At 37.8% G+C, this 25,490-nt stretch overlaps 1 protein-coding gene across 8 annotated transcripts; it reads right to left on the bottom strand.

Moving 5' to 3' along the window:
• Positions 1-249: 249 nt before the first annotated feature.
• LOC127845673 (uncharacterized) lies at positions 250-21,529 on the bottom strand. Of its 8 annotated transcripts, XM_052376729.1 has the most exons (10): positions 21,458-21,529; positions 13,027-13,153; positions 12,621-12,749; positions 12,298-12,429; positions 11,899-12,027; positions 11,500-11,628; positions 10,026-10,802; positions 9,113-9,187; positions 6,357-6,485; positions 250-3,862 (listed from the first exon to the last, which is right to left on the bottom strand). In XM_052376729.1, the coding sequence occupies exons 2-10, from the start codon at positions 13,139-13,141 to the stop codon at positions 3,654-3,656; spliced, it is 1,824 nt and encodes a 607-aa protein (XP_052232689.1). In that variant the 5' UTR covers positions 13,142-13,153; positions 21,458-21,529; the 3' UTR covers positions 250-3,653. The 8 variants fall into 8 exon arrangements, with proteins under 8 accessions (XP_052232689.1, XP_052232716.1, XP_052232706.1 ...); XM_052376756.1 differs by lacking the exon at positions 11,899-12,027; XM_052376746.1 differs by lacking the exon at positions 11,500-11,628.
• Between the last annotated feature and the right edge of the window lie 3,961 nt (positions 21,530-25,490).

The raw sequence follows: 25,490 nt of genomic DNA on the forward strand, positions 1-25,490 counted from the left end.
CACAGTCGTATCGTGGTATTTACCTCAGTATGGACACACACCTCACACACTCATAGCATGTCACAATCATACCGTGGTATTTACCTCAGTATGGACACACATACAGCACACTCATAGTATGTCATGTCTATATTCAGATTAATTCCTCTGATAGTATTGAAGATATTTGAAAATGTCCAGTTTTTACACGCAGACAACAACCTGGCTGTGACAATACCCAAACATTCAAAGTAAGAAAGCAAATAAAAATCAAGAATTCGTAACTTTTATTATAAGGAAGTATTTTAACACGAGGAACAAAAATTAATAAACTATTTGTAAGGAAGTATTTAAACATGAGGAACTAAATAAACTATAGCTGTTTTTCTATAGCTTACTTGCATATTAATAATTATGCAATAAGAACTGTCTCATCGCCCTCAACTATTCGAAGTGCTTGTCAGTAGAAAGAGAGCTTGTCAGTAAAAGGTGAAGGCCATGATGGTAAACAACTATTCCCAATAGTGTGCATGGTTAACAAGAAAACCTGGACTGAAATGAATTTTTTTATCGAAAATCATGATACATGTATTTCTAAGTGTAAAGGGACCATTACTCCCCAAATTCTTGTCTTCAAGCAAGTAACACCTAGTTTTTGAGTCTGGACAATCCAATAACAACCTTGTCTAAGATTTTAGAGGGTAACATTATGACCAAGTTTCAGCAAGATTGGGACCAAATTGAGAACTTTTCGAGTGTTAACAAGGTCTTTCTATAAATTGACCCAGTGACCTAATTTTTTCTCAAAACAACCCAATGTGGAACTCATCAATAGTAACATTATGACCAAGTTTCATTAAGATTGGGCCAAAATTTTTACAAAGTAACGCAACACCAGGAGTCAAAAACACCCCTCCTGCTGGAGCTTGGCAGTATTTATATGAGCGCAGTCATGGAGAAAGGTCCCTTACAGGAGGTCAATAATAAACTGAGAAAATATAAGTAGAAAATCTGTTTTGAACTCTGGCATTGAATCCATCAAACAACATGTGGTACTACATAAAAGACCTAAAGACACCACAGCATTCATTCAAGTAAACATGCAGCCACAAGTTTCTCAGTGTTATATCCAAGATTATTCGATAATGGTTATGGCAATATTTATATCAGTGCAGTCATTCAATAAATCCCTTACGAGAGATCAATTCCTATCGGTAATAAAGAAGTTATTTAAATTCGAACATTTTCAAGCTCAAATGTTTGCCAAAGGGATATAAACACCCTAATGAGCACATTTTAGGAAACCAACAAAGTTTTAGTATCAGAATTGCTCAGAAATATAAAATACCGAAGGCAAAAAGGCATGAGCAAAAATTCTAAAGTGTTAATTGTATGATATATAATATCAGGTGAGCTAATAAACATATATAATAAACATGATCTGTCTAGATTTATCTTTTGAAATAACAAGATGTGTTTGTGAAACACAATGTCCCCCTATATGATGTTTGACCTTGTAGGATGACCTTGACCTTGTGAAGGATGACCTTGACCTTTCACCACTCAAAATGTGCAGCTCCATGAGATACACATGCATGCCAAATATCAAGTTGCTATCTTCAATATTGCAAAAGTATTCATAAAATAAGCGATTTGGGCCACATATATTTGACCTCTGACCTTGAAGGATGACCTTGACCTTTCACCACTCAAAATGTGCAGCTCCATGAGATGCACATGCATGCCAAATATCAAGTTGCAATCTTCAATATTGCAAAAGTATTTATAAAATAAGCGTTTTGGGCCACATATATCTGACCTCTGACCTTGAAGGATGACCTTGACCTTTTACCACTCAAAATGTGCAGCTCCATGAGATACACATGCATGCCAAATATCAAGTTGCTATCTTCAATATTGCAAAAGTATTCATAAAATGAGCGATTTTGGCCACATATATTTGACCTCTGACCTTGAAGGATGACCTTGACCTTTCACCAATCAAAATGTGCAGCTTCATGAGATACACATGCATGCCAAATATGAAGTTGCTATCTTAAATATAGCAAAAGTTATTGCAAAATGTTAAAGTTGGCGCAAACAGACAGACCAACAGACAAACGGACCAACAGACCAACAGACAGGGCAAAAACAATATGTCCCCACTACTATAGTGGGGGACATAAAAATATAATAAACTATTTCAGAATTGCTTAAACAATAAAAACAAGTTACTCAAATAATAACTAGAACATTGTTAAACCTTGTTTGAAATAACAAAAGAACACCTAAAAAGGAATTACTACTACATGAAATAAGCTCATACTGAACTGTTTTATAAGTATTTACAGTATTTCTTTCATTAAATGATGATTAATTATCCAGACAGTGTTGTTTCTCTATAGTATTTTTGCCATATATTGATGGTCAATCACCTTAACAGTGCTCATTCTCTACAGCAATCCAATTACACGACAATTATATAATGATGGCCAATTAGCCCAATAGTGGTCATACTCTGCAGTAATTCAATCACTGTACATATAATCAATGACGATCAATTAGCATAAAAGTGCCTGTCCTCTGCAGTAATTCAGTCACATAATGAGGATTAAAAGTAGCCTCACAGTACTCATTGATGATCAATTAGCTTAACATTGCTCACACTCTGCAGTAATTCAATCACTGTACATATAATCAATGACGATCACATAATGATGATCAATTAGCCTTACAATGTTTATCCTTTACAGATGATCAATCTTAAAATGATGATCAACAAGCAAATTTGTTGAAATGATATCCCCCGCCACATACATTTTGTTCAAGGATGGGTGCAAATCAGACGGATGAACATACTGACAGATGGACGGATGGACAACACCAATTTGATATCCCTCCGCCTTTGGCGGAATATAATTATGAGAGAAGGAAGGACAGACAAGTTAGCGACTATATGCTCTCCCTTGATGGAGCACAAAATCTCTAACCTGTAATTTTAAGTACAAAGATGTATACATAATTATGGGAAAAATGCTGGTCAGTTTAGGGGTTTAGCGTACAACCTTACATGAAGCATTTGTGTAACCTTGACCCTTGATGTGAATACCTTGATGCATAGTAAAGGAATAACTAAATAATGAAGAATTCATCAAATTTGTGACCTTTGACCTCAATGTGTGACCTTGACTTTAGCCCCTAGGATTATGGGTGTTGAATGTGAAGCACCCCCAGATGATTGAGAACAGCCATGGCAAGTTTCGTGGCTCTGGCTCATGTGTTAATGGAAATAAATCTCTAAGCTTATATTAAAAAGCATTTTTTCAAGATACAAAGGGCCATAACTCCGTTATTAACAGATGGTGTACAATGCCATTTGGCGTGCATCATCCTCTTATCCATATATACACTCATACCAAGTTTCAATGAAATCCGCCAAAGCACTTCCAAAGTATGGCTCCGGACACAACAGTGCCGGACGGACAGACGGACGGACAACGCCAAAACAATATCCCTCCGCCTATGGCGGGGGATAATTAGCCTTACAGTTCTCATTCTTTACAACAATTCAATCACATAATGATTAACAATTAGTCTAATAGTGCTTATCCTTTACAGTAATTCAGTCACATAATGACGATCCATTTCAGTAAATTAGCCTTACATTCTGAATGTTAATATCTTTTTGTTTTCCGTTTCTCAGCCATTATCCAATTATGGACAGTGTTCTTAATTTTTTTCCAGGTGAGGTTCTGAAGAGCGTCATGTTTCCTAGAAACCTTTTCACACTCATCTTTCTGTAGTTCCCTTCTCATTGCTATATTTGTTTTGAACAAAGTTTTAAGTAGCCTGTGCTGATGTTCTGTAAGCTTCACTACTTCTCCTGAAATATATCAAACATTAATTGAATGACAAGTCAAATGATTCGCCTCACAATAAACCTGGAAGCTTTTTTTTATAGAACGCCATTTCTGTTTCCCCCATAATACTTTTTAAACATTGGCACACAACAGTTAATGTGAAACAGACCCATTCAATAACATTTTTAAACCAAGCAAGGGCTTGGATAGAGAACACAGACCTGCACACAAAACTCCCCAAACTAACACAGTGGTATTTGCACACAAAAGATGGTTAACAGTTGTTAAATCCAATGATTTATAATGGTAAATAAGACCATGGTAAAACTGGAGTTTCTATTGCCAAAATTAAGAACCCTTGTCAACAAGAGCGATCAATAATCGCAGGTGTCACCTAATGAGAGCCAATTTCAAAGATAAGTGTTTTTAACAAAGGGAGATGATTTGAAAATGGGAAAACCTAGAGTTATGGTTTCTTGACCCTGAACTTCCTCTTAAGGAGCTTTATAATTGTTTGAAGTTAGAAGCTGATAGCTTCCATACTTTTTGAGATATGACAAGGACAAGGTTTTTGAACAAAGGGAGATAATTTAAAAATGGAACCACTCAGAGTTATGGTTCTTGTCACTGCACTTCCCCTCAATGAGCTCTATAACTGTGTGAAGTTTAAAGTTGATAGCATCAATAGCTTTAGAGATATGCTCCCGACAAAATTTGTGACGGATGGACGACAAAGAAGTGATCCCTATATGTCGCGGCTACTTTGTACCAGGCGACACAAAAATGCATACAAGAGGGCCATCATGGCCCTTAATCGCTGAAAAGTTTACAAATAATAAAAGTATGTTTTTTAAGTGCAATTGTTTTCATAATCATTGTTTTAATGCGCATTATAATCAAAATTTCATTAATTCGATAAACCAGTATAACTATTTTATAAAGTCGAAAAAATGGTATTACTTAAAAAAACATTCGATAAAAGCTGATAAGTCTGAAAAATAATCAAATATTTTCAAACATTTAAGCGATGACCTTTCCCCATTTCCTGTCAATCACTCATTGTTGACAAATATCTAATAATAGGCAGTACAACAAGTTAATAATTTTGTTAATTTAATTTGATTCAGGCAGTTTTATTCGTTTCAGAGATATTTAGTTTTTTCCTTCTCCTCAAAAGTGGCTAAATTGGACTTACGAGGGTTTTGAAAAACAGAGACGATTTTTTAAGCATTCTCGGTTTCAACTACCACCATGGAAAATTTATTTATAGGTTAATACCACATCAGATAGAAAATCGCTGTACAAATTAGAATCAATATGGTAGAGCAAAGCATGGGAAAATTGTTTCATTGTATCAACTTTATGCATACACCTGCTACCTATTACAGTTGTTACATTGCAGATTTTAATCATAATTTTTTTTGTCATGTAAGAAAAATCATTAAATAGGCTCTGGAAATCAATAATTACTAGAAGGTTGTTTTTGGAAATAACAAATGTCTCCCGATATGTAATGTAATTATGGAACATAAAGCCAAGAGTGCGTAATATTAAAAAAAACAAGAGGTGTGTTTGAAAGAAACACAAAGTCCACTAATGCGCCCCTTTTTTGTTGTTGTTGACCTTTGACTTTGAAGGATGACCTTGACCTTTCACCACTCAAAATGTGCAGCTCCATGAGTACACATGCATGCCAAATATCAAGTTGCTATGTTCAATATTTCAAAAGTTATCACAAAACTTTAACCAATGTTAAAGTTTTGGGACAGAATGAAGGAATGGCAGACAGACAGCCAAAAACAATATGCCCCCGATCATTCGATCCGGGGGCATAATTATCTGTGTTGAACAAAATGAAAATATGCACGACTAGGCAAGACATTAATCATTCCTATAAAGTTTTATTAAAATCCAAGAAATAGTATAGGAGAACCGCTTTGGACAAATTTTATTCTAAAATGACCATAAAAGGGCAATAACTCCGTCAAAAAATATCAGAGCGCAACAAAATGACAACATGCACAACTATAGACCTCATACTGATCACTTGTGTGAATTTTTATTAAAATCCAAGCTATAGTTTAAGAGAAATGTTCCAGACAAACTTTTTTTTAAATTTACAATTAAAGTGCCACAACTCCACCAAAAATTATTCAAGCGGAACAAAATGACAATATGCAAAACTAGACTTCATAATCATCATTCCTGTGAAGTTTTATCAAAATTGGACCAGGAGTATAGGAGATATGGAGTGGATTTTTTTTTCTACAATGACCATTAAAGGGCCATAACTCAGTCAAAAATTATCCGTGCGGAACAAAATGATAACTAGACTTCATACTAAACATTCCTGTGAAGTTTCATCGAAATTGGACCAGGGGTATAGGAGATATGGAGCGGACAAAATTATTGGGATCAATTGATAAATCAGTGGACCCTTCGGAGTCATTCTTTTTAAATAACATACAGATGTACAAACACAGCATGTGCAAACGTAGCTAACAAAAAGGAACCTACCAGTCTTGGGCCGGTTATTGCCACTTTTCTTGGGCTCTGTCACCTTATCCGGATTAGATCTGACACTACAGCCCTGTACAGCACCCAGTGTGGATACTGGCACAGTCTCCATATCTTCCTCTATGGCATCTGGAAGAGGGAGAAAAAGACAAAAAGGTAATGCAGATTGCAAGAAAAGGAGTTTTGTACTGATCTAAATAGACAGCAGTGCAATCATAGAGAGGTACACACCCCCACTAAGTACCCCAAGATCATACTGAGGTATTCACATCCACAGATGGCAGCCATTAAAGAACATACAGAGGTATATATGTACCAAGTGCTAAGAGTAGACAAAATGAAGTCCTGCAGGAAATGCGGCACACAAAGCGCACAGCCATTTCACAAAACAAAGAGCATGCAGCCCAAAACCAACATATAACAAGCAACAAACAGACCACGACAACACCGACAAGAAGCCGACATAACATTTGAGCAAATTTGGTAGAGGTCCACTAGACAATGCTACATGACAAATATCTAAGCTCTATGCCTTGTGGTTTAAGAGAAGATTTTTAAAGTTTTTCCTGCTGGTTGCCATGGCAAATAGTTGGCCAAATAGTTTCAGAGGAGATGTCATTTGAAAGTGTGGACGGACTAACAACGGATAGTGAGTGGTCACAATAGCTCACCCTGAGCACCTTGTGCTCAGGTGAGCTAAAAATACACTGTTTGACACCTCTCCAACATATAGGGACAATCACATGGAAACATGGAAAGCGTGCAAAACAGAAAAGTAAAGCAGTAGTTTGAATCAAATCCTTCAGGTAATCACAAAAATTGATTTAAAGTGCACCAAAACTTTAACTGGAAATTTTAAGTTAAAAGGGGACACTTCTTGAAAAAGTTGGGAGTGTTATATGGCCCTCCAGTCTTCTGATGTGGGTGATAACGAGGAACAATTAGTTTATGTTTTATACAAATACAGTAAAAATGTACTGAAAGTGCATCAAAACATTAACATAAAATTCTAAGTAACAAGGGCTGTTTGTAAAACATGCATGCTCCCCATATGGGCTGTCAGTTGTAGTGGCAGCCATTGTGTGAATACGTTTTTTGTCACTGTGACCTTGACCTTTGACCTAGTGACCTAAAAAATCAATAGGGGTCATCTGACAGTCATGATAAATGTACCTATGAAGTTTCATGATCCTAGGCCTAAGTATTCTTGAGTTATCACCCGGAAACCATTTGACTGTTTCGAGTCACTGTGACCTTGACCTTTGACCTAGTGACCTGAAAATCAATAGGGGCTTATCTGCCAGTCATGATCAATGTACCTATGAAGTTTCATGGTCCTAGGCCTAAGCATTATTGGGTTATCATCCGGAAACCATTTTACTGTTTCGAGTCACTGTGACCGTGACCTTTGACCTAGTAACCTGAAAGTCAATAGGGGTCATCTGCCAGTCATGATCAATGTACCTATGAAGTTTCATGATCCTAGGCGTAAGCATTCTTGAGTTATCATCCAGAAACCATTTTACTATTTCGAGTCAGTGTGACCTTGACCTTTGACCTAGTGACCTGAAAATCAATAGGGGTCATCTGCCAGTCATGATCAATGTACCTATGAAGCTTCATGATCCTAGGCGTAAGGATTCTCGAGTTATCTGGAAACCATTTTAATGTTTCGAGTCACTGTGACCTTAACCTTTGACCTAGTGACCTGAAAATCAATAGGGGTCATCTGCCAGTCATGATCAATGTTCCTATGAAGTTTCCTGATCCTAGGCCTAAGCGTTCTTGAGTTATCATCCGGAAACCATTTAACTATTTCGAGTCACTGTGACCTTGACCTTTTACCTAGTGACCTGAAAATCAATAGGGGTCATCTGCCAGTCATGATCAATGTACCTATGAAGTTTCATGATCCTAGGCCTAAGCGTTCTTGAGTTATCATCCGGAATCCATCTGGTGGACAGACCGACCAACCGACGTGCAAAACAATATACCCACTCTTCTTCGAAGGGGGGCATAAAAAATGGGCATAATTCATTAAATATTGGTTATGGACCTTGTGTCATATGATGTCCACACTAGTTTGAATCAAAAACATCCAGTACATGTAATTACAAATATAGATTGAAAGTGCACCAAAACTTTACCCTGCAATTCTAAGTTAAAAGGGGGGATAATTCTTGAAATATGGGTAAGTTATGGTTCTTGTGTCAAATGGTATATGTGTTGATCAGGAACACAATTTTTAAGTTTGAAACAAATCCATCACGTAATAATAACAAAGTTAAAGAGAAAGAGCAACAAAACCTTTAACCAAGGTGTGGAGCGGATGCAAACACCAATGCATGAGTGAGTAGTATGTATATACCGGTATATATATATATATTTCAATACTGTACCAGTATGCTGTTCTAAAACAACTTACAGGGGTACAAATGCACACTTTTTCAACAAGCTTTATACATACATTTAAGTTTCAAACTTGAAATGTGGGAATTAAATATGGCCTTAAGAGTTGAAAACAAGAGCTGTCACCAAAGGAGGATTTATGCTCCCTTTTTCCGTATTTTTGTAAACCTAAACGCAGTGTTTTTCCACATTTTTGGAAACCTAAACGCTACATTGTGTGACGGAATTTTAGACGGAAGGGCAGACAGACAGACGGACAGTACGATCACTATATGCCCACCTTCAGGGGCATACAAATGTGCTCATGAACAGTGGGCAATGTATGGATTATATGAATTTTAGCTAACTTTCAGTCAAGTCATCTGCTTCATGAATTTCCTCTTCATCATTGCTATCCTCACTCTCACTGTTTACACCATTGTCTGTCAAAGAAAGAACAATAGCATTATCATGACCCTGCATCACTCAAAAAGAAGACTGTAAGAAGGAAGACATCTTGCCTTATGTCCTAGTTGCTGACCCAGATTCAAATCTCACCTACAATTATACAGAGAACCATTCTGTCCAAGTTTCATTGGGATAAAATTGAAAATGTGGTCAAAAGGCTTTTCTAAAATTTGGCCCCATGCCTTAGTGTCTTATCCCAGATTCAAACCTGACCTACATTTTGCACAATCATTCTGATCAAGTTTCATAAGGAAGAAGTTGAAAATGTGGCCGCATCTACATACCAACTCGACTTATAGGAAAACAATCTTGTAAATCTCATCAAAATCCACTCATTAGTTTCTGATTAGATTCAATAACAAGAAGTTCAGTCAGTTTTCATACAAAGGGCAATAACTCCTGACCTGTCTGATCTGACCTGACCGACTAGGCCGCTAGGGGAACAATCTGGCAAAATTTGGTCAAAATCCACCCAGCAGTTTCTGACTAGATGGGCAAGTTTGGTCAAAAACCACCCAGCAGTTTCTGACTTGATGCAATAACAAGAACTGCATATGGAACGACTGATAGGGGAACCTAAGAAAAATGCAATTTGAAAAGGATAGTGGGCTAAACATGGTGTTTAGCTTGTTCTTTTTTTTTCAGAAAACAATATTCTGATACCGATTATATTAACTGATAATCTGATGTTTGATCAATTAACCAGTTAAGCAGTTAATATATTTTATATTGCCACCCCTAAATTATTCAAAATTCATACACTGTTGCTTTTCACACAACTTTGTCAAGACTCATTTTCTTTTCTCATCTTACCTAATTCAAGATCTATGTCATCAATGGACTTCCCGCTGAACTGTCCAATAGTTCCCTTGTTAAAGGCTGTCAGAAGACATCCCATCCTAGCCACTTCGATTATTTCTTGTGGGAGGCGATAGAATGATCTATGAATATTGATGTCATGCCCCATAAACCTTGCCAATACTTCCAAATCGTTTTTGCTGAGATTCAAAATCTGGACCACTGTGGCAACATGCTTCCTCAATTGTGTACTAGTGACACTTTCTGGGCATTCCAGACTTGCTTCTTTTGCAAATTTTCTTAAGACGTCTGCACTTCTAAGGGGAAACTGCGACCTAGAATTGGATCTTGCAAAAACGTATGCATTTTCTTTATCTACACCTGCGTCTGCTCTGTATCTCAGCAGAAGATCAATGTTTTTTTGTATGTTCGGAGTAAGAAGGACTGCGACAGTACGATCCCTTTTCCCACGAATTTCAACTCTGGACAGTGTTCTCAAAAGGACTTTCTCTGTTTCACTTAAAGAATCTTCTACTTCTTTAGGTGCCTGCTCTGATTTATTTCTTCTGTTTTCATAATGCACTACTTCAATTCTCTCTGTTTCTCCGCCACGCCGTCTGTTGAATAGAACAAGTTTTGCCAGTGTTACTTTGCTGAGAAGCTCCCAGTTATGTTTAAAAAATCTCTCTTCCAAAGCTTCCGTCAATGATTCAGAAGTTCTCTGAAGGTGTGTCTGAAGCTTTGAAATGTCTTCAGACAGAGGCAGCATCTTCTGCTTGTTCCTCTTGTTATCTGTAAGTGTATGCAAGGCAGCGTAAGAAATTTCATTTGTCCATTCCTCTTCACAAACATTCAGAAACTCAATGGCTTTTTCCTTAACCATCTGGTGGACAGACAGACAGACATAACAAGAGATGTGTTTGTCAGAAACACAATGCCCCCTATTGCGCCGCTTTGAAATAATTATTATTTTTTTTTTACCTTTGACCTTGAACTTTCACCACTCAAAATGTGCACCTTCATGATAACGCTGCTTTGAAATAATATTTTTTTTTGACCTTTGACCTTGAAGGATGACCTTGACCTTGAACTTCTACCACTCAAAATGTGCAGCTTCATGAGATACACATGCATGCCAAATATCAAGTTGCTATCTTCAATATTGCAAAAGTTATGGCCAACGTTTAAGTTTTTTCGGACGGACGGACAGACTGACACACTGACTGACTGACGGACGGACAGTTCAACTACTATATGCCTACCGGGGGCATAAAAAACACTGGTACTGGTCTGTTCTAGGCTATGTTGCAACCTACCATCCAAGCAAGCGGAGGCACACACAGGAAACAGTGCAATTATACAGAGGTACACACCCATACAAAGTCCTCAAGATCATACTGAGGTATTCACGCATAAAGATGACAAACAGCTGTTAAAGAACAGAGGTACATACATAGCAAGTGCTTAAGTATCTAACCAATGAACCTACCAGTGATGTGCTTGAAAGCGTCATTTATATGGGGCTTTGACACCTCATCTTGTTTTGAACCGACACTGCAACCCTGATGTACAGCTGCGGTCGGGGATATTGGCACAGCCTCCACATCCTGCTTTGTGTCTAGAAAAAGGAGAAAAAAACACCATGTTAATGTAGACTGTAATGAAGTGATCCAGGTAGTTTGTACTGGTCTGTTCTAGGCTATGTTGCAACCTACCATCCAAGCAAGCGGAGGCACACACAGGAATCAGTGCAGTTATACAGAGGTACACACCCACACAAAGACCTCAAGATCATAATGAGGTATTCAGGCATAAAGATGACAAACAGCTGTTAAAGAACAGAGGTACATACATAGCAAGTGCTAAAGTAACTTACAAAGGTACCTACCAGTGATGTGCTTGAAAGCGTCATTTATCTGGGGCTTTGACACCTCATCTTGTTTTGAACCGACACTGCAACCCTGGTGTACCGCACTGGTCGGGGATATTGGCACAGCCTCCACATCCTGCTTTGTGTCTAGAAAAAGGAGAAAAAAACACCATGTTAATGTAGACTGTAATGAAGTGATCCAGGTAGTTTGTACTGGTCTGTTCTAGGCTATGTTGCAACCTACCATCCAAGCAAGCGGAGGCACACACAGGAAACAGTGCAGTTATACAGAGGTACACACCCACACAAAGTCCTCGAGATCATACTGAGGTATTCACGCATAAAGATGACAAACAGCTGTTAAAGAACAGAGGTACATACATAGCAAGTGCTAAAGTAACTAACAAAGGTACCTACCAGTCATGTGCTTGAAAGCGTCATTTATCTGGGGCTTTGACACCTCATTTGGTTTTGAACCGACACTGCAACCCTGGTGTACCGCACTGGTCGGGTATATTGGCACAGCCTCCACATCTTCCTGCACGCCATCTCGAAAATAGTGAAAAAGACACAGGTGTAATACAGACTATAATGAAGTGACCAGTTCTGTACTGGTCTGGTCAAGGTCATCTGGACTTACAAAAAACCTGCCTTCAAACAAACCTTAAGTATACAAGTTTCAGTGCAATAGTAGAGATACTGATGTAGCAAGTGCTAAAGTAACTTACAAAGGTACCTACCAGTGATGTGCTTGAAAGCGTCATTTATCTGGGGCTTTGACACCTCATCATGTTTTGAACCGACACTGCAACCCTGGTGTACCGCACTGGTCGGGGATATTGGCACAGCCTCCACATCCTGCTTTGTGTCTAGAAAAAGGAGAAAAAGACACCATGTTAATGTAGACTGTAATGAAGTGATCAAGGTAGTTTGTACTGGTCTGTTCTAGCCTCTAGGCTATGTTGCAACCTACCATCCAAGCAAGCAGAGGCACACACAGGAAACAGTGCAGTTATACAGAGGTACACACCCACACAAAGTCCTCGAGATCATACTGAGGTATTCACGCATAAAGATGACAAACAGCTGTTAAAGAACAGAGGTACATACATAGCAAGTGCTTAAGTATCTAACCAATGAACCTACCTGTCATGTACTTGAAAGCGTCATTTCTGGGGCTTTGACACCTCATTTGGTTTTGAACTGACACTGCAACGCTGGTGTACCGCTCCTGTCCGGGATATTGGAATACCCTCCACATCCTGCTTTGTGTCTAGAAAAAGGAGAAAAAGACACTATGTTAATGTACACTGTAATAAAGTGATCCAGGAAGTTTAGCACTGGTCTGGTCTTTGCTCTCCAGAGCTACACTAAACATATGGTCAAACAAGAGCTGTCAGCATCTATAGGATGACTTATGCCCTCTTTTTCCACATTTTTGTAAACCTAAACGCACAGTGTTTCTCCACATTTTTTAAGAGATTTTTACACATATATTTGACCTTAAAGTTTTGGGACAGACAGAATGACAGACAGGCAAAAAACAATATACCCCCTCTTCTTCGAAGAATGGGGCATACAAAACCTTAAGAAAGCACTTAGTAGCAAGAAGCAGTACCATCATACAGATGTATAATGTCATCTACTTTTCATTTCATCTAAATATCTTTACTATTGACAAAATTACCAATGAAAAACCGAAAGCTATGTTGTTTTGTTGCGGTAACGCACCTTCTTGAGTAAAATAACATACAACGTACAAAATACCAGAGATGTCCCGCAAGTATGTATCCAATCCCTTGAAAAATGGTAAAGTTATGAACCTAGTAATAAACATACACTATTGTCTTTACATTTTTAAAGTGTTTAACCTCTGTGGTTTTCACAACAAACCAGTTACCAGTTCCTGTTTATTTGTATTCGTTGCTATATGTAAACAAGTAAGTTTTAAATACCAACAGTGTCACTGCAAAAACTTGTGTTATGCACAAATATTTATCGTTATATCAGTGAAATGAAGTGTAAGAGGTAAAAACACAATGAAAGGCCTAAACAAGTTTCTTTGTCACAGTTGAAAAGGGGAGCTTTATTTCATACAGATAATGATGATGATGATGATGTCAAAGGAGCTGGCTTTGAACCTTCCTGTTCTAACAGTGCAGAAAAGGACTCATCTACATGCATATCTGGTTTTTAGACCAGACAAAAAGGGTTTAGCTTAATTGGCAAGACTGGTGTTGCAACTAGAGCTTTGTCACAGACGTGACGAAAACCCCCACATGCCGCATTGACACAGAATATTTTGCATGTTGTCTTCTGATCACAAAAAACAGTGGACACCAATCTCAATGTTTAAAGTGACCCCGTGACCTGGTTTTTGACCCTGCATGGCCCATGTTCGAACTCAACCTACACATCATCTAGATACAACTTCTAACCAAGTGTGGTGAAGATCGGATGAAAACTACTTGAATTAGAGAGCAGACACCATACTGAATGTGTAAAACGTACTAAGTGACCCAGTGGCCTAGATTTTGACCCGGCATGACCCATATTCGAACTTGACCTAGACATCATCTAGATACAACTTCTGACCAAGTTTGGTGAAGATTGGATGAAAACTACTTGAATTAGAGAGCGGACACCATGCTCAATGTTTAAAACGCACTAAGTGATCCCTTGACCTAGTTTTTGACCTGCCATGATCCATGTTCGAACTTAGCCTAGACTTCATCTAGATACAACTTCTGACCAAGTTTGGTGAAGATCGGATGAAAACTACTTAAATTTGAGAGCGGACACGGACCGACCGACCGACAGACAGACAAGCTCAATCCTATATATCCCCCTAAACTTCGTTTAGTGGGGGTATAATAAATGATCAACTCCCTTTTGGTTGTTGTGTAGATTTGTTTGTCACCTCTTACCAATTTACTTCAAGGTTTAAATTTTGTTGAATACCTCTATCTGTAGGTAGTGTGTTTCTAGTGTGTGTGTGTGTGTGGCTCTTCCTCACAATGTCTGTACAGTAAATGTTTTATTAGACCTTTGTATTGCATTAGTGCACTTTTTGACCACAATAACTTAATGCTGTGGGTTTGAACTCTGCTTAGGCCGTACAACAAATTGGTGGCCTCTTAGGAGGTGGTTACTTAAGTTATGACTTATACAATGTATATGATAATTTTGTGAACTGCTTGATAAAAAAAATAAATTTAAACTGTTTGCAGGGTCAAAACCCAATTAATGAAAGATAAAAACCAATAACATGGAATGTTTCTTTTTCAGCAGATAAAGATTGGAGCGATTCTAGAAATGAGCCATCCAGTATTGCTGAAAACATCTCTTCAAGCTCTCCTGGGTCCAAAATGAGCACCAAAGGCCAAAGCGTCAAAGGTGTTTCTGATTATTGTAATAAATGAGGTCATAGACCATGATAGTTTTGCCTGATGAGCGGGCTTTGAAGCCGTCAAGTCATCTCTGGTCATTATTTCGTAATTGTCTTTAATTCATATATTTGTTACCTATACGATAGACTATGGATACCTCTGTCTGTATGTGTTTAGTTGAGTACGTTGAATTTTACTGTGTGTGTGTGTGTGCCTTGTACCTCACAGCATTTTAACATTTCCAGATTTCAATCCTTATAAATTGCATATACATTACAGCAGTGTGTTTTTAACAAGGGTCTCTGTAAACTGTGGGTTTGAGTCCCACTGAATACACAAAATCTTTTAAAAATGTAGGGTCTATGCTTATTAAAGGTGGTAGTGATATAGCAGTTATGGTATTGCCAGAAACAGCGGTAATGTAAATAGGTTCAGTGTTCTGCTGTGAATCTGTACTGTTGGGGACAGGGACCCTTTAGGGTTAAAAAAGTGGGGACAAAAGGGAAAAATTTGGGAACAGAGAAATACATTTGTAGCAGAATTACATTTTCAGAAACTAGAAATGGCGCGGCAGAGGCCGACGCGTATCCCCACGCCGAATGTTTGACCTAGGTGTGCCCCAGGGTTGGTAATGGGGCCATGCATAGCTGAGATTGACAGTATTGTCATAAGAGAAGTTCATCATCAATTAGAAGTGAATTGGTGTAGAAATGAAGAAGTTATAGTAAAAGGCAATTTTGGGTGGGTGTGACATATGTGGGCAGGGCGCCCCAGGGTTGGTAATTGTGCCATGCATAGTTGAGATTGACCATATTGTCATAAGAGAAGTTCAGTATCAATTTGAAGTGAATCGGTGTAGAAATGAAGAAATTATAGTAAAAGGCAATTTTGGGCGGGTGTGGTCTATGTGGGCGGGGCCCCAGGGTTGGTAATGGGGCCATGCATAGTTGAGATTGACCGTATTGTCATAAGAGAGGTTCAGTATCATTTTGAAGTGAATCGGTGTAGAAATGAAGAAATTATAGTAAAAGGCAATTTTGGGTGGGTGTGGTCTATGTGGGCGGGGCGCCCCAGGGTTGGTAATGGGGCCATGCATAGTTGAGATTGACTGTATTGTCATAAGAGAAGTTCAATATCAATTTGAAGTGAATCAGTGTAGAAATGAAGAAATTATAGTAAAGGCAATTTTGGGTGGGTGTGGTCTATGTGGGCGGGGCCCCAGGGTTGGTTATGGGGCCATGCATAGTTGAGATTGACCCTAATGTCATAAGAGAAGTTCAGTATCAATTTGAAGTGAATCCGTGTAGAAATGAAAAAATTATGGTAAATCATAATAAAATGGAATTTTTTGGTGGGCATGGCCTATGTGGGCGGGCGCCCCAGGGTTGGGATTGGGGCCATGCATAATTGAGATTGACCCTAATGTCATAACAAAAGTTCAGTATCAATTTGAAGTGAATCCGTGTAGAAATGAAAAAATTATAGTAAATGGAAATTTTTGGTGGGTGTGGCCTATGTGGGCGGGGCGCCCCAGGGTTGGGAATGGGGCCATGCATGGTTGAGATTGACCGTATTGTCATAGGTGAGGTCCAGTATCAATTTGAAGTGAATCGGTGTAGAAATAAAGAAGTAAATGTAAAATAACCTAAAAAAATGAGTGATTATTTCTGACGCGGCCCCACCCCAACCCCTATAACTTTTGACCCAGGGGTCAGATCAAAATTCCAAATAGTGCAGGGTCGCACATATGCTCATAGCTACCATGTGTGTAAATTTCAAGGTTCTAGTGCTTTTAGTGTAGGAGGAGATAGTGGCCAGGACGGACGGACGGACGGACGGACGGACGGACGGCGGAGATCACCACAATATCCCCACCTTTTTTTCAAAAAGCGTGGGGATAAAAAGGACTCATCTACACACTCATTTTGTTTCAAGAACAGACAAGAAAGGGCAAGCTTAAGGGGAAAGACTTGTATTACAATAAATGGTCAGCTATCTTTGGGTTGTTTGGGATATTTGATTGTGATACCTTACAAATTACTTAAAGAATAACATTTTGGTGAATACCTCTATCTGTATGTATTGTGTTTCTAGTTTGTGTGTGTGTTCCTCGTACCTCACAATGTCTATACAGTAAATATTACATATTTTGTTTGTATTCATTTTTTTGTACCACAATAACTACAGGCTGTGGGTTTGAACCCATATTAGGCCATACAACAAGTCCGTGGCCTCTGAAAAGGTTGTTACTTCAGTTATGACCAATGAATGATAATTTTGTGAACTGATTGTTTAAAAAACTGAAAAACTGTATGGAGGTGCAAAATCCAATTAATTAAAGATAAAAACCATTAACATGTGATGTTTCTTTTCTGGCACATAAAAATGGGAGTGGTTCTAGAAATTAGCCATGCAGTGTTGTTGAAAACAACTCAAATACAAGCTCTTGTGGTTCCAAAATGAGCACCAAAGGCCAAAGTGCAGAGGTGGGTCTGATTATTGTATTAAATTAGATCATAGACCATGATAATTTGGTCTGTTGAGCTGGCTCTGCTAACCTTCAACACATTTCTGGTCATTATTTCCTCCATGTTTTTTTATTCATATATTTATTACCTTTACGATAGACTATGGATACCTCTGTCTGAATGTGTTCAGTTAAGTACATAACATTCTACTGCGTGCGTGTGTGTGCCTGGTACCTCACAGCGTTTTAACATTTCCAGATGTCAATCCATACCAACTTAAAGTTTTACTTTTTTGTGAACACCTCTATCTGTATGTACTGTGTTTCTAGTGTGTGTGTGTGTGTGTGCCTTGTACCTCACAATGTCTTTACAGTAAATGTTATATGACCCGGTACACCTTTGGATTGTATCAATGCACTTTTTGACCACAATAAGTACGGTAAATGCTGTGGGTTTGAACCCTACTTAAGCCTTAAAACCAGTAGGTGGCCTCTGAGGAGTTTGTTGCTTCAGTTATTACTTATTTATGACAATTTTGTGAACTGCTTTATTTAAAAATATATATATATATATATAAACTGTTTGCATGAGCAAAACCAAATCAATGAAAGAAAAATTCATTAACATGGGATTTTTTGTTTTTTTTTTTAAGATAAAGATTGGAATAATTCTAGAAATGAGCCATCCAGTATTGCTGAAAACGTCGCCTATTCAAGCTCTCCTTGTCCCAAAATGAGCACCAAATGCCAAAACGTCAGAGGTGAGTCTGATTATTATAATAAATGAGGTCATAGACCATGATAATTCAGCCTGATGAGCCAGCTTTGGTCATTATTTCCTCCATGTCTTTGATTTATATTTGTGTTGCCTTTACAAAAGACTATGGATACCTCTGTCTGTATGTGTTCAGTTGAGTACATAGCTCTCTACTACGTGTGTTTGTGCCTGGTACCTCAAAGCATTTCAAAATTTCCATATGTCAATCCTTATACTATGCATATACATTTATTTTAATACAGCAGTGTGTTTGTTTACCAGGGTCTCTGTCTGCTGTGGGTTCGAGTCCCACTGAATACAGAAAATCATGTAAAAAAGTATGCTTATTAAAGATGGTAGTTATATAGCACTTCATGTATTCACAGAAACAGAGGTAATGTACATAGGGTGTTTGTTTATCTGTAAAATGCAGTGAAAGAGGTTAAAACAAAATGAAAGGCAAATACAAATACTTTGTCACAGTTGCCAGAGAGTGCTTTATTAAATAATGATGATGATGACAAAGAAGCTGGCTTTCAACCTACCAGTTCTAACAGTGCGGAAATGGACTCATCTAAAGGCACATCTTGTTTCAAGAACAGACAAGAAAGGGCAATCTTAAGGGGTAAGGCTGGTATTATAATAAATGATCAGCTCTCTTTTGGTTGTTGTGGAGATTTGTTTCTGATCTTTTACCATCTTACTTAAAGAATTACATTTTGGTGAATACCTCTATCTGTATGTACTATGTTTCCAATGTGTGTGTGTGTGTGTGTGTGCCACTGTGCCTCGTACCTTACAATGTCTGAACAGTTAATGTTATAATAACCTTTGGATCGCATCAATGCACATTTTTACCACAATAACTAAATACTGTGGGTTTGAACCCTTATTAGGCCGTACAACCAGTCTGTGGCCTCTGAAAAGGGTGTAACTTCAGTATGACTTATGAATGATAATTTTGTGAACTGCTTGCTTTTTTAAAATGAAAAACAGTTTGGAAGTGCAAAATTCAATTGATTCAAGATAATATTCATTAACATGTGATGTTTTTCTTATCTGGAAGATGACGATGGGAGTGGTTCTAGAAATGAGCCAGCCAGTATTGCTGAAAACTACTTCAATTTAAGCTCTTCTGGTTCCAAAATGAGCACCAAAGGCCAAAATGCAGAGGTGGGTCTTATGGTTATATTTAATGAGGTCATAGACCATGATAATTTTGCCTGATGAGCTGGCTTTGCAGACATCAAGACATTTCTGGACAGTATTGCATCCATGTCTTTGATTCATGTGTGTGTTACCTTTACAATAGACTATGGATACCTCTGTCTGTATGTGTTCAGTTGAGTACATAATTCTACTGTGTGTGTGTGTGTACCTAGTACCGCACTGCGTTTATGCTTACTTAAGATGGTAGTGATATAGCACTACTGGTATTCCCAGAAACAGTGTTAGTGTAAATAGCTTGTTTGTATGTCAGTGAAATGCAGTGCAAAAGGTCAAATAGTCTTGGGTTAACACCGTTTTGTTGTTCTGTTGTTGTTTTCTCATTAATTTCAACAATAGATGTGTACTGTGGCATTATCTCATCCCCATAATTTCTTTACAGCTGCAGAGTTTAGCAGCGACAGTAAATGGAGGAGGAGCATGGAAATGATGATCATGAGTATAATGAAGTAGAAGGTATTCAGATGAAACCTGAAATTGAGTGCTTTTCGGTCTTTACATGAAGTGCTTTTCGGCTGGTATATTGTCGATATATATCCAATTTAGGGCATTAATACATCATAATAAACAAAAGGTAGTATAAATATGCATGAAATATAAACATTTATAATTAATTAAATCCGTTTACACACAATAGAAACGAAATGTTTCATATATAGAGAGAGAAATTAAGTTCTTTTCGGTCTTCACATGAACTGCTTTTCGGTTGGTACATTGCCCATATATATCCAATTTTGAGCATTAATACCTCATAATAAACAAAAGTAGTATAAATATGCACAAAATATAACCATTTATAACTAATTAAATCTGTTTACACACAATAGAAACGCAATTTTATATATATATATATATATATAGAGAGAGAGAGAGAGAAATTGAGTGCTTTTAGGTCTTGAGTGCTTTTCGGTCTTCACATGAAGTGCTTTTGGGTTGGTATATTGCCGATATATATCCAATATTGGGTATTAATACCCCATAATAAACAAAAGGTAGTATAAATATGCATGAAATATAACCATTTATAACTAATTTAATCCGTTTACACACTTAATAAAAACCCAATTTTTCATATATAGAGAGAAATTGAGTGCTTTTCTGTTGGTATATTGCCGATATATACCATTTTGGGCATTAATACCTCATAATAAACAAAAGGTAGTATACACATACAATCATATAATCATTTATAACTAATTAAACCCGTTTACAAACACTAGAAACGATTTATTGCATATATATAGAGAGAAATTGAGTGCTTTTCGGTGCTATTCTGTGCTTTTCGGTGATTGTATGGACCGTTCCAACAGTTCATGATGTAACATAAGACAAATATGTGTCCAACGTTATATCATAACCACTTATTTAATTTTAATTGATAACTCAATTTCCACCCTAAGACAAATATGTGTCCAAAGTTATATCATAACCACTTATTTAATTTTAATTGATACCTCAATTTCCACCCTAAAATCCATCTATACCAGCTGCTTGTACTGGTACTATATTTACGACAATGGCGTCCATTTGCATGAATGTAACGAAATTCGCTAGTTTCAAAAGCCCTTCGATACTGAAAACATAAACCCTGAATGCATGGACATCAATATCTTTTGCATAAAACGGCAGTTTGTGAACGTCTGCATATGCTCTACATTGTTCCCAGTTCGGGAATGTTTTTACTTGTATATAACCCACTGCAGAAACGGGTCCAGACATTTCTATGCACAATATTACCTCGAAATCTCAATAACCAAGTCACGAGTCAGTGTGCGGCGACCATGTTGATTTTCTGCGCATGCGCCCTTGTTACCCGTTGACAGCACTAACATGCGAAACTAGTCAACTCGTACCTAAGTCAACAACTACCTTGGTCAACTCGTACCCGATTTGGTTAACTCGTACCCGATTTTTGGTCAACACCTTCCCCCACTATTCAACTCGTACCCGATTTGGTCAACACGTACCCTCCTAAAAGTTATTTCTATATATCAAAGACGTGAAGTTTTTTATATGTTTTTTTTCTTGCTTTTTGTGAATTTTTTGGTAATGTAGGTAACGGCTATAAATATGTGTAAAAGTTTAATTCTAATAAAAACTATTGTCATCGTCATAATAGAATTTGGCATTAACCTTATTTTTGCCAGTACTTTAGACAACATATCAGTGACGCTTTAGAATTGATGACATGTACAGCCAATAAAATGCACTTATGTTTACAGAAGCAGCTTAACATAATGAAAAATAAATAAAAAAGGTGTGTTTATTGTATTTTTTTATATTAAGCAATACCGAATGCTTCATATAAGTCCTTATCATTTCGAAAAGAAAAAGGAATTTAATGGATAAAAAAAGAAACAAAGAAATTTCCATCAAGACTATTGGTATACTTTTAGGTGTAACACTTGCTCAGTACAACATAATGGTGAACGGCGTAATCGAACCCCTTTTGTTTGTGTGCCATGTAGAGAAAGGCCACCGGTTGAGGTCATGGACGTGTCTCTCTGTGACGACAGTATCTCGGAATCCGAGTCCGACAATGAGTCTGTGCCCGAGTCCGATCATGAGTCCGTGCCCGAGCCTGGCAAAGAGACCGAGTCTGAGACAGTAGTAAATTGTCCGAGCTCGAGTCTGGCCAAGAGTCCGAGCCCGATTCTAATATGGACACTTTTGTGCACGTGACAACGTAAAACAATTTTCTAGCTGAAGATGCCTCGAATTTTATTTATTTGGTGGTGGCTGCTTTCTGCCATTTTATTGGCGTATAAAAGGGTTTGAATGACGCCAACACAACACGCCGATGGCTCCGACCCTTAAACATTTCTAGCGCGTCTATACAACGCTTGCAGAGATGAAGATGCCAAAGATGTGTTGCTACGGCGTTCCAAACGCCTCTCTTCAGTGCCTCTTGCAGACGTCATATTCGATGTATTTGGAATGAGGTCGAAATAATCGCGGCGACATGGCGATCTATGCTTAGTCACTGCTCGAAACGTTGCTGGCGACTGCATAATGAGCACCTTTGCGTTATGCATATATCTTGGCGGTCGTGAGTGCGCTATGCAAAGGCCGATATGCTGCAACTGGGGTGTAATGGTTCAGCGACATAAATAGAGCTTTTTCATTAGCGAAAGTAAATACATGAGTACGCGATAGTATTACATACGCAGGCGATAGTATTGATCATGTTCGCAATAAAATTAGGACAGCAGGCTATAGTTACTATGTGAGAATGATATAGCTAATACGTGCGCATGCGATAGCTATTACGTGTGCACGCAAGAGTGATAACGTGCGCATGCGATAGCTATTACATGCACACGCGATATCTGATCAATGAGAATAGGTGTCTGATGATTCGTTAAAGTTTACGTACGCTCCGGAAGTATTTATAAAGTGATTGCTTATCACATAGGGTACGGGTTTTATAAGCGAATATTTAATTTCATAATTGTAAAGAATTGTTAATGTGACACTTCGAGTGCATAGAACATCATTTACAGTAGTAAATTGTTATGAATGAATATATATATATATATATATATATATATATATATATATATATATATATATATATATATATATATATATATATATATATATATATATATATATAATTCAAATATCGTCAATGACACTAGTTGCGTATAGTGAACGGTTATTATAAGTGTAAAATTCAATTTCAACTGCAGACGTGTATCGCAATCGCCCCGTGGTATTTACCTCAGTATGGACACACACACACACAGCACACTTATAGTATGTCACGATCGTCCCGTGGTATATTTACCTCAGTATGGACACACACACAAGTTTCAGGGATGGGACCCTAATTTTGATTCCATTTACCAAGTTTCCCTAAGTTCTAAACATGGCCAAACAACATCAGCCAACCCACGACTCGAACCCCAAAATCCACGACCCTTAATTAAAAAACAATAATCAGACTTTATCCTATGTACTAGGATCCTCCCAACTAGCGAACTTCTTTGGCTTGAATCGGTTTAAGCTAGTGGCCATAATTCAGGCTCAGTTTATGGTCATTATATGGGCATTGTAGGAAAGGTCCTGACAGCGCGCGTCAGGGTCTGAAAGATTTTTGATGATCGAACCTTTCGTTCAAAAGTTATGGCCCTTGGCGCAATGAGTTCTGAATTAAATGTTGTTATTTTCTGTTTTTTGATGATTTTTTTTTTCTTCTTAGTGTTCAAAGCTAGACCCCTTATTTTGGGTTTGTAGATGCAGGGTGTAAATCTCTACAAGCCCCTGTAATATGCCCGGGGGTAAGGGGGGGGGGGGTAATAATAAAGTTGTGGGCCTTGAGAACTCCGATTTTTATTGTGTTTTTTAGACAGCGGGGTGTTTGGCAATGTCTGGTGATTTTATTTCGCAATTTAACTGACATTAATTAATATTGACGGAAAGATAACTAAATTTCCAACAAATAGACACTTGAAAATTAAAAATCGGCCAAAAAATAAACGTGGTACACGAGTTATAACGTGCTGGAGCCACTATTTTTGGGTTACAAAGCACTAAAATCGAGAATATACACCACTATTAGGCACTATTTACCAACAGAGTACCGTGTAACCATATATACCGTTGAAAAGGTCTTTAAAAATCAGGCAGGATTTTTAAAGCATTATACAGAAATAACAGTTTGTGTTCCGCGGGGAGCTGATAAACCTTTTTTTTGGCTTTGTTCACCTCATTTTTATACAATAAGAATTGTTAAAACTACTAAACGTGATATTTAATGCCAGAATATGGTATATATGGATAGATATACGTTCACCGGACCTGACGATACCAGATATATGGTTGTGTGACCATTTGGGGCCGGGAAAGGGCGTGTCAAACAGGGGTACCCTCAAATACAATGAGACTTTTGTGTGTTTTGTGCTCTTTATACGGTTTAAAGTGACCAAAGTCGACCATTTCTTGACTTATATTCTTGAAACTTGGCACGATTATTATATTTGTATGCCGGACCGGACAAAATAAAAACTTTGACCTAAATATTGGCCCGGGGGTAGGCTAAGGGGGTCAACGTGACCTACCCTCAGGCGCTGTGTCCATTTTTTTACCATAATACAATGTACTTTTTTTTAATTTCTCATGTCTAGACCTGGAATATTTGGTATATTTAGGAAGGTGTTGGCCCGGGAGTGAGCCCGGGGGGTCAGGGGGGGTTATTAAGCGCGTCACGTGCGTTCTTAAGGTGGTTTTTGGGCCTAAAAATGCCCTTTTGAGAACATATTGTGAGTTTTTCTCGAAATATATTAATATTTAGGCAGTGGCTAGTCGTATGGCCCCGTACGGCTAGACAAGAGGGTAGTCGTACTGCTCTGTACGTATAGCCTTTCCTATGGAGATTGTCTAGCCGTACAGCTGTTATGACACATAAATATATTGATTAATTATTGATCTACGTGCAGATTCCGAAATTTCTAGCCTTTAGACTAGTTCGTGTAGTCGTCGTCACGGAATTTGCAATCTGGTTTATGTTTCGTCGTGGTTGGAAATCCGATACGTGCATAGTATATAAAGAGTGTAAACAAGGGAGATATATAAATGTAAATTGGTTCCGCCAAACAACAATTACAGCAATCAATAGAAATCACAGTTATGGAGTATATAAATACGTATTGTACATGCAAATATCAAATGTATACAATAAATATATAGTAAATAATATTAACTAAGTTAATGAAAATTGCGACATCACAATGAGAAACGTTTATAACAAAACAAATAAAAGGAAACT

Source organism: Dreissena polymorpha, chromosome 1 (assembly GCF_020536995.1).
Source record: "Dreissena polymorpha isolate Duluth1 chromosome 1, UMN_Dpol_1.0, whole genome shotgun sequence".
In the NCBI taxonomy this organism is placed as follows: domain Eukaryota; kingdom Metazoa; phylum Mollusca; class Bivalvia; order Myida; family Dreissenidae; genus Dreissena; species Dreissena polymorpha.

What these genes read in the sequence shown, in the direction of transcription:
- LOC127845673 (XM_052376729.1), bottom strand. Translation starts at nt 13,141, where the DNA reads ATGTGGAGGGTATTCCAATATCCCGGACAGGAGCGGTACACCAGCGTT. An exon ending in CGCTTTCAAGCACATGACTG is followed by an intron (nt 12,028 to 12,297) that starts GTAGGTACCTTT and finishes TCCTTTTTCTAG; the next exon opens with ACACAAAGCAGGATGTGGAG. An exon ending in AGCAGATGACTTGACTGAAA is followed by an intron (nt 6,486 to 9,112) that starts GTTAGCTAAAAT and finishes TCCCTCTTCCAG; the next exon opens with ATGCCATAGAGGAAGATATG.